General features: G+C 36.5%; 1 protein-coding gene across 8 annotated transcripts in view; it reads left to right on the top strand.

Moving 5' to 3' along the window:
- Nucleotides 1–77: 77 nt before the first annotated feature.
- The window catches only part of kcnn4 (potassium intermediate/small conductance calcium-activated channel, subfamily N, member 4), a 75,809-nt gene continuing 65,995 nt past the window's right edge, over nucleotides 78–9,891 (top strand). For 2 of the 8 annotated variants that reach the window (XR_012391640.1, XM_073925407.1), the window contains exons 1-2: nucleotides 78–246; nucleotides 2,404–2,760. Coding sequence is in view for 4 of the 8 variants with exons in the window: in XM_073925407.1 (XP_073781508.1) it covers nucleotides 2,476–2,760 (285 nt within the window). In the remaining 4 variants the exon portion in view is untranslated. Of the gene's footprint in view, nucleotides 247–2,283; nucleotides 2,761–9,891 lie in introns of those variants that run through there. The other 6 variants (XR_012391639.1, XM_005158154.6, XM_073925408.1 and 3 more) reach the window with 5 other exon arrangements.

Raw genomic sequence — 9,891 nt, 5'->3', positions numbered from 1 at the left:
CACAACATTGCCTCAATGTATAGCGACCCTCCTACAACGTTGTACCAATCTTGCAAAAAGGTTGAGGATTCTACGTTGTTGCTAAAAGTTGTCACAACGATGTCATAATGTTGCCATTCAAACATCATGAGGGCCGCATACTTTAAGTTGTGCTTAGTGGCGTGGACCACCACTGTACAACATTTACTGGTCACAGTTGATTCAGTTGAAATGTCAACAGTCTCATTCATTAACGACCGAGGAGACGTGAGTATTGTTTTATTTCTTCTTACTAAATAACATATGTAAAGTGTGAATAACGTTATTCAAACAAATCTACAGTTTCGACTACAGTCTGTTCCAACATTACACACATTAAAAAGCCGTAATAAAGTTATTACAATCGATTAACATTGCAGCATTCCATTCACGGACGGCGACGATATTAAAACCCTTATGTTAAATCTCTTTATAAAACATTTTCTGATTATTTACCTATGCCTTGTCTTTAGTCGACTGGACAATAATGTTTTTGAAGTTCAGTTTTTTTTCCATATCGATCGTGATCATTTAGATATGGATAGGCTACTTCATCACACGATACCAGCCGATCCACTTTTTACACACGAACTGACTTTTAAATACAGAACACCTCTGTGTAGTCTGTGTCCCGTTAAAGGAACAGTTCACTCAAAAATGAAAATGTACGCACAAATTATTTGCCCTGTATATAACAAGTGATTCCAAAGATAAGAGTTACATTGGCTCATTTCTAAACAATAACAAAATGTCAAACTGCATTGTTTATCGTGCTACACTGAATTTTCGGTGTGAAATAGTATGTAAAATGGCCAGTGGTGGAAAGAGTACTGAAAAATCATACTCAAGTAAAAGTACCATTACTTGCCTAAAAATGTAGTGTGAGTAGAGTAAAAGTATATGTTGTCAATTTTACTCAAAGTATGAGTAAAAAGTAGCCCTTTTAAAAGTACTCATTTGAGTTGTGAGTATTTCGCTGTGAAAAGCTGATGCGTTTACATGTTTTGTGGATGTGTGTAAACGTAACATTCTGTAGTGCATGTAGTTATTACACAATGTCATAGGACGTAATAGGTTAGATTTAGGTTGTGATGTCAAGTGACCAAAATTCAATGTCTAGCCAGTGTCTAAGTATAACATTATTTTGATGTCTAATAACAACGTTAAATGACGTTGATATTTGGTTGATTTTAGGTTGTGTTAGAAAGTGACCAAAATCCAATGTCGAGCCAACATCTTAAACCAACCTATTGACGTCAAATACTGATATTGATTTTGGACGTCTTCTTGAACACTTTTAATGCTTCCAAACAGTTTGCTGCATTTATAAATCACCCATGTTTTGAGGTAGTTCATTATGATGCTATTTACCTTCTATGTGTGATTGGACTGGAATCACAGGACTAATTTTGTTAATCTCCATGGACAAGAAAAAAGTAGTGACTGCAGGTTGAAGGAAAGTAGTGGAGTAAAAGTACAGATACAGCACTAAAAATGTACTCAAGTAAAAGTACACATTTTTAAAACTACTCAATAAATTACAATTCCTGAGAAAAAGTAATTAATTACAGTAATTTGAGTGTTTGTAATTAGTTACTTTACACCACTGAAAATGGCTTAGTAATAAGTGTAATTCCTGCAGCCACTGGCCAACGAAACAATAAATTTATTATTGTAAAGTACTATAAAGCTTTCTAACTGGCAAATGACATGATCTAGTGGACCTCTCATCTTTAATGTGCGCGTTCGCGAGGAGGCATATATGGCTTTGGACTACTCTTAAAGGGATTGTATTCAAAAGATACTGACCGTCTACTGCACCTTTAACTGCAGAAATACTCCCACCTCCGACCACAGTTGCAGTGGAAAAGGTAGCTGCATTTAACCAAACCTTTAGTGCTGCACTAAACTGGTCTCCCACTAGAGGTGCCCACGTGGACGAATTTAGTGTATATATTCATGTCTTGGCTCATCTCCTCAAATGTGCCGAGAAGGCAAACGATACATGAGATGACAAAAACGTATTTCTAACAATTACAGTATCTTGAAACTTCACCCTTTCTTCACTTAACCAAACTACATTTTGTCAGTCGCGCGCTTCAACGCATCTTGAACTTGGGAACGTGAAAAAAAAACGGAATCAAATTAAAAATAAAACTGTTCCACATTTAAAACACGGCTATGCAGTATTTGAAGATGAATTTGATGTGGTTCGTCTGCAGTTTACGCAAGAGCGTCTGAGAGAGAGCGCCTGCCCACAGACTCAGTCAAATGCTGAGGCGCGTAACAGTCTGAGTGGAGGATCGCAGGCGCATTTCGCTCTTCACTCCGCGCTTCGTGATAATAACTGGTTTCACTGTGCTATGTCTTCCGAAATTTTGTTAGAAGAGGCGGAAGGACAGGACGGGGAACAAGGCGACTGAAGGCGACTGTGTGAACTGAAAACACAAGCGCGCTATGGAGATGACCGCTCGCTTCGCGCAGTTGGAGACCATGGTGGACGGCAAAAACTGCGATGGCCTTGTGAACCATAACGGGGAAACAACAGAGATAAGAGTTCCGCTGTCCCACATGGGGAAGAGAATGAGTCCTATTGAAGGGTTGAACCTCTACAGACTGCGCGACAGAAAGTTCTTACTGGAGGACAAAAGGCGCCTGTGCGCGTGGGCTCTGGGCACCGCGCTGTTGGGCATTCTGCTAATGGTGTTACACGCTGAGCTGTGCCCAGTAGTGTACCAGCCGGTGAGTACATCTACCTGTCATCAAGAAGGCTTCAGCTAGTAGTGTGCTTGACACAGCAAGTGATGAAACTGATGAATGGAGCATCAACTTTTAGAGGGTAAAATTGTAATTAATGAAGAAAAAAATCACCCAGATATAAATAAAAACACACTAGTTACACTTACAAAAAATAATATATAATGTATTATAGTAAATACCATAACGTTTTCGAACCATAGTATGACGTGATCTGATGTGTTAATGGGATAGTTCACCCAAAAAGAAAATATTCTCACTATGTAGGCACGCTCAAGTAGTTCCAAAACTTCAAGAGTTCTTTCTTCTGTTGAACAGAAAAGAAGATGTTTTAAAGAATGCTGAAAACGGTAACCATTGATTTCTATAGTTGGAAAAACAAAGACTATGGAAATCAATGCTTAGAGGTTTCCAACTTTCTTCAAATCATCTACTTTCATGTTCAAATGCAGAAAGAAATGCTACAAGTGAGGGGGGATTGACATCATTTTTAAATTCAATTCTAGTTAATGTGATAATACAAAAACTAGTAATATAGACAAATTGCCCAATTACAAAAACACCACAGTCTGTGAAAACGAAAGTATTCACAATTTACAAAGGTTTTTATTAATTCATAATGGTTTATACAGTATGCTGTACAATAAATTAATAAAGAGTTGTACATATTATATACAGTATAATAGACTTTACTCTACTATGGTTCAAAACATCAGTATACACATTTAGTGTTTTTTATGTGGGGGAACATGTATACTTCAAGTTAACTTTATTGAGTATACTTAGGCTATTTATTAACTTTATTAACCACAACCTGGGACTAAATTAGCCCATTCTCTAGCACATTAAAATGTTTAAGTGTTTCATTTGTGTGACTTACTGTAACTGTGCAACAAGTTCACAGCTTTTTAGCAAACATTGAGGTATATTTCCAATAAACTGCTTTTGTAGTTTTATTTTGCAACTTGAGTTATATTATTTACTGTTCCACCCTAAGGCCTCTGACTATTACCTGCAACATGGACGTTTTTAAGACAGTATGTAAAGCTGTGGAAAGGGTGTTTTAATAGGCTACTCAATTAAAATAGTAAACATAACAACAAGCCAAGTGTACTTACAATACTAATACTATACTGAGTACGTGTACAGGCCATCAAGTGTATTCAGGGGTAATTTTATGTATATTACTGAGAATACAATGTGTTAGCCATAATTTACAGTACATAAATTAAGAAATATTTATCTAAAAATAGGTCAGAAAACAAGATTATGCACAGCTGTAACTCAATTTAAGAGTGTATAAACTATCATGTTTACATGTTCATGCATAAATGCAGAATTACAACCTGATCTAAACATTACTGTTACTTTTCTTATAAATTAGATTAAATTACAAATGTTTTGACTTGTTTCACGGTGGGACATTGGGTAGCACGTTTGCCTTACACCAAGAAGGTCGCTGGTTCGAGCCTCGGCTGGGTCAAGTGGCGTTTCTGTGTGGAGTTTGCATGTTCTCCCCATGTTCGCATGGGTTTCCTCTGCGTGCTCCGGTTTCACCTGCAAGTCCAAAAACATGTGGTACAGGTGAATTGGGTAAGCTAAATTGTCCGTAGTGTATGGGTGTGAATGAGTGTATATGAATGTTTCCCAGTGACGGGTTACAGCTGGAAGGGCATCAACTGCATAAAACATATGCTGGATAAGTTGGCAGTTCATTCCGCTGTGGTGACCCCAGATTAACAAAGGGACTAAACCGAAAAGAAAATGAACGAATGAATGTTTTGACTTGGATGAAGCCAGTTAATTTACATTATAATGCAAGTTTTTATTATGTTAAAATGACTGATCATGTTTGCATGGATGAACAAAAAAGGAAACAAATTTCTGTTAATTAAAAGCTTGAAACACCTGATTCAGGTTTCATACAAATATGTTAATTTACTGCCAGAAATAAAAACCTTTATCTCTGCATTTTAGTGCCACAAAATGTATTATTTATAATGTATTATTAAAAGTATACATAATTCTAAAAAAAGCCTCGCTCCAGTGACAACTTTTGCACCTTTTTTTCTGAGAGTGTATCTTCCTCACAAACAGAACATACTAATAAAGCACAACACAGCATGAGCTGTCAGTAAAAACGCCTATGTTATATTTACTTATGATGTCTTTATCAAAACAATACTGTATGCCCAAGCAGTCCAACACAACTTTAGCACACTAACTGATCTGTGGGCCACTGAGGTGCATCTCAATTGCTCATCTTTTCTGGTAGTCATAAAGTTGTCTGTATTTTGTCTGATTATTTACATGTACACATTTACAACACTCTTGCAGCCAAATCTGTTTACGGTGCTTTCAGGTATACAATGAAATATGTAATAGGACTAGTAATGCCATAATACCATGTGTAATCATTTTAGGGACAGAAAAAGCACATCTTTTATATGTTTAAACTAAACATTAAATGTATTTAGTTATTAAATAATTATTAATGTTTATTTTAATATAATAGTTTATATTTATTTATCAATTTTAACATTAAAAACAACTGTTCTTTTAGACATTTATAACATATTTGACTTTTCCCCCCTTACGTTGTTTATGAATCACATCAGCCATGTTCAGCCTTTTATATGATCCCCATTAGAATTTTTTTAACTGTAATCTGTAAATCTGATGTCATCTTAGCTTCTCTTTTCAAGGAAGTGTTTGAAACCTTGAGTCCAGCCGTTACAGCCATCGTTAATAGTTCTTTGTCAAATGGTGCTGTAACAACAAGTTTTAAGCATGCTGAAGCCTTGTCTTGATCCATCTATCCTTAGTAATTTTAGACCTAATTCTAAGTTACATTTTATCTCAAAACTGTTGGAGATTTGTATTTTTTATTAGTATGTTTAATGTTTTTGATACTTTCCAGGCAAGATTTAGACCTCTGAACAGTACAGAAAGTGCATCGTTGAAGGTCAGCAATGGCCTTTTGCAAATTCCTGACACTTGTTCATGTGCATTGCTTGTTTTATTCAGTTTGAGTGCAGAATTTGACACATTTGATTATAGTATTCTATTACATCAGCTGGAAAAAGTTGTGGACATACAAGGTGTTGCCGTGCAGTGGTTGGCTTCCCACCTCAAAGTCAGAAGTTTCTCTGTGGGCAATGAGAAAATGTTCTTCTTCCTTGGCTCCCTTGTCATGTAGTGTGCCTCAAGGGTTCATTTTAGGTCCTCATCTCTGTTCTCTTTATATGATACACCTGTGTGCCATTTTTAAGGAAATGTAATTTCTTCTACCACTGTTATTCAGCCATTTAAAATGGATAGTAGTGATTTTCTTGAATGTGCTCTGTGACAGTTTTGATGAGATAAAATGTTCTGTGTAATAATGTAATGATTTTTGCAACTAAACGAAAACATAATCAAAATTTGGATTTTGGATTCCCTTTACTGTGGCCTGCCTCAGAAGGCAGTTTCTCGCTTCTTGCTAAAAAGAGTTTCACATTTCGTGAAGTTTATTCATAAACTAATTTCGAGAGGATCACGTATTTGTGATTTATCACGGCCGGTCTCGCATTTGCTAATCACTATCTTCCAATCATATGAGTCCTAATCTACTATAAATAACCACAGTTTTCAGTTCACTTTATCTTAGTTTGGAAGAAACCCCCCCTATTCTGCTCCTTTACCTCTGATTGGGCGGCCCGGCGGCCCAGTGGTTAGCACTGTGAGCCCCACAGCAAGAACACTGCCAGCCCTGGTTCCACAGGTACGGTGGGCGTTTCTGTGAGGAGTTTGTATGTTCTCCCCGTGTCCGCGTGGGTTTTCCCCAGGTTCTCCGGTTTCCTCCCACCATCCAAAGACATTCAACATGCATAACAATCAAACATTTGTCTAACCCCTTGTGTTCCCTTAGCTACCGCAGCAGGGGAGTTCTGCGATCCACCGAGCTCAGGCTCCCCTCTCGCTCTGCCAACGGGAGGAAGCCCCGGGCTCGAGGAGCCCTTGAGCTCGGGGCTCTTTCCCGGGACAGCATGCCAAACAAGCTTTTATAAATCATCAGCTAAGTGTGAACTCTTGAAACCTATTTTAGTGTCTTTACATTGGTTTCCAGTAAAGTTCAGGATTAATTTCAACAAGCTGTAAATGTTTACAAGGCATCAACTAGACTTGCACCAAAATACATTAGTGACACTCTGATTCTCGAAGATTACTTAGGTCTAATACCAGGGTCTTCTTACAGTCCTATGTTGTCATCGTAAAACTAAAGGTTTCAACTGCATGTTCGGAACTTTGGAATAGTTTACCAGAAACTGTGAGATTGGCTCCTTTGTTGCCCAGTTTTGAAACTGCCCTCAAATCTTTTGTTTTTACTGGTTTTTGATTAAGATCAGTTTTCCTGGTACATATACAGTTTATGTCAGAATTTTTAGCCCCCCTGAATTATTAGCCCCGTTTATTTTTCCCCAAGTTCTGTTTGACGGAGAAAAATTTTTTTCAACAAATTTATAAACATAATAGTTTTAATAACTAATTTCTAATAACTGATTTATTTGATCTTTGCCATGATGACAGTGCATAATATTTCACTAGATATTTTTCAAGACACATCTATACAGCTTAAAGTGACATTTAAAGGTTTAACTAATTAGGTTAACTAGGCAAGATAGGGAATTTAATTAAGTTATTGTATGAACATGGTTTGTTCTGTAGACTATCGGAGCTAATTATTTTAAACTTAAAATGTTTTTAAAAAAATTAAAAACGGCTTTTATTCTAGAAGAAAAAATATTATCAGACATACTGTAAAAAATTTCTTTCTCTGTTAAACATCATTCATTCATTCATTCATTTTCTTGTCTGCTTAGTCCCTTTATTAATCCAGGGTCACCACAGCAGAATGAACCGCCAACTTATCCAGCAAGTTTTTACGCAGCGGATGCCCTTCCAGCTGCATCTCTGGGAAGCATCCACACAAACATTCACACACACACTCATACACTAAGGACAATTTAGCCTGACCCAATTCACCTGTACTGCATGTCTTTGGACTGGGGGGGGGGGGAAACCGGAGCACCCGGAGGAAACCCACGCGAAGGCAGGGAGAACATGCAAACTCCACACAGAAATGCCAACTGAACCGAGATTCAAACAAGCGACCCAGCAACCTTCTTGCTGTGAGGCGACAGCACTACCTACTGCACCACTGCCTCGCCCTGTTAAACATCATTTGGGAAATATTTAAAAAAGAATAGAAAAAATTCAAAAGGGGGCTAATAATTCTGACTTCAACTGTATATGATGCATGCTTTATTGATTTTTATTACTGTGCTTTTACTCTGTTGCTTTTAAATGTGCTATAGGAATGCATTTTGACTTGACAGAATAACTACTTAATAATCTGTTTTATTAATCTTATCAGTTTTAGTATGAAGTTGTCAACATGAGTGACTGAATAGTTTTAACACAGCCTGAAAACGAATCAGTTTATTCATCCACAGTATGTTGCTCTATCAAGTTTCCTGCAATTATTTTTGGTTCACACTCCTTTAAACTTATTTTTGATCTACTTAATTTGAAGTAAGCATAGCCTACTTCTGCGAGTGTGACGGTATTTAAACCTACCATTCTCATGGAAACCAAATTATACAGGAAAAGCAGCTGTTTATGCAAGTTTTTCCACATTTTGTCCCCCCTTCCCTTTAGCTGCTCAGACTGCCTATTGCATCTTTCCACACCATTTAGTGCATAATTAGCGCCTGTTTGAATAATGGATTTGAGTGTTGACCTCAAACGGGACACAAGCACTATGCTGATTTTCACGTGTTATCCTACCCACATACTTCAGTGAATGGAGTGGGCAAAACAAACTTTAGCCCGACCCCCCTGTAAGTTTAGCTCACAGTTTTATTAATGTTGGGTGTACTGAGTTCATACACGTTAAAATGGATTCTAAGAAACCATTAATTGTGGTTAAAAAAAACAGTGTTTGTTATGAGCATTTATAATATGTGATTATAATTACTCAATGCAAAAAAGAAAACAAAGCGAACTATTTTAGAAATTTATTATATGTAATAAAATGTAATGACACAGGGAAAAAGTATTGAATACAGGAAGAAAGAGTTGGTGTAAAAAGGTATGGAAAGCCCAGAAAGCAGCTGAAATCTATTTGTTTTAGAAAGCAACTCTGTCATGTCAGTGTAAATAAATATTATCTGCTTCAGTCCCAACAGCTACATTACCAGGCGATGAAGATGAAATTGGGTGGACATTTCAATACGACAATTATTCAAATTAAGCACATTCAGGGAAAACCTTAATTGGTGTTAATTGAAAATGAAAATAAAGTTACTAGAATGGCCTAACCAATCACCTTACCTGAATATAATAAAAAATAAGAACTAAAGATCAGAGACGAGACCCACAGAACCAGACTGTTGAAGTATGTAAAAAAAATCACACGTGTGTCTAGGCAGGAGTTAAGATAATAAAAAAAAATGCATGTGTTGGAGGACGAGTCTTTTAACAGGATCAGTTCTGTGTGAGCCTTTGCATAGCAATTTTATTTAAAGACACCCAGTTGAGTTATTTTCAATGTTCTAACATATTCATTAAACAAATTTTATAAGCACAACAGCCCATTTAGCTTATATGTAAAAATTGTAAAACAGAACAAAGGTGTCTAGGACTTATATAGGGGTTGATCAGAAATAAAACAGCCTAAATTATTGAAATCTATCATTTTATTAGTCAACAAATGAAGTGACCTATTTATAAAGCATGTTTATGTGTGCTGGTAGTCTACTTTTAATTAGATTGACATAGTTTCTTGTAAAAAAAAAAAAAAAAAAAAAAAAAACACCTGCCCACAGACCCTCTTCATCAGAGAAGTAAATGAAAAGGGTAAAATGTGGACAAATTCCTGGTATTAAGGTGCAGTTTTGTTGATCTGATCACAAGTGGACCTAAGGAACATATTATCGTTCACATTAGGCTTTTTAAGGCTTTTATTTGTCAACTTATGATCAGACTGATGAAAATGCATCCCATACCAGGTATGAACGGGCCATAGACTCTTAAATTGTTAAATTGTTTTGTGGTAATTTATTTGGTGTTGTG

Source organism: Danio rerio, chromosome 16 (genome assembly GCF_049306965.1).
Source record: "Danio rerio strain Tuebingen ecotype United States chromosome 16, GRCz12tu, whole genome shotgun sequence".
NCBI lineage: Eukaryota > Metazoa > Chordata > Actinopteri > Cypriniformes > Danionidae > Danio > Danio rerio.
The sequence above is the reverse complement of the archived record's forward strand: the minus strand, read 5'-3'. Positions and strand labels throughout refer to the sequence as shown.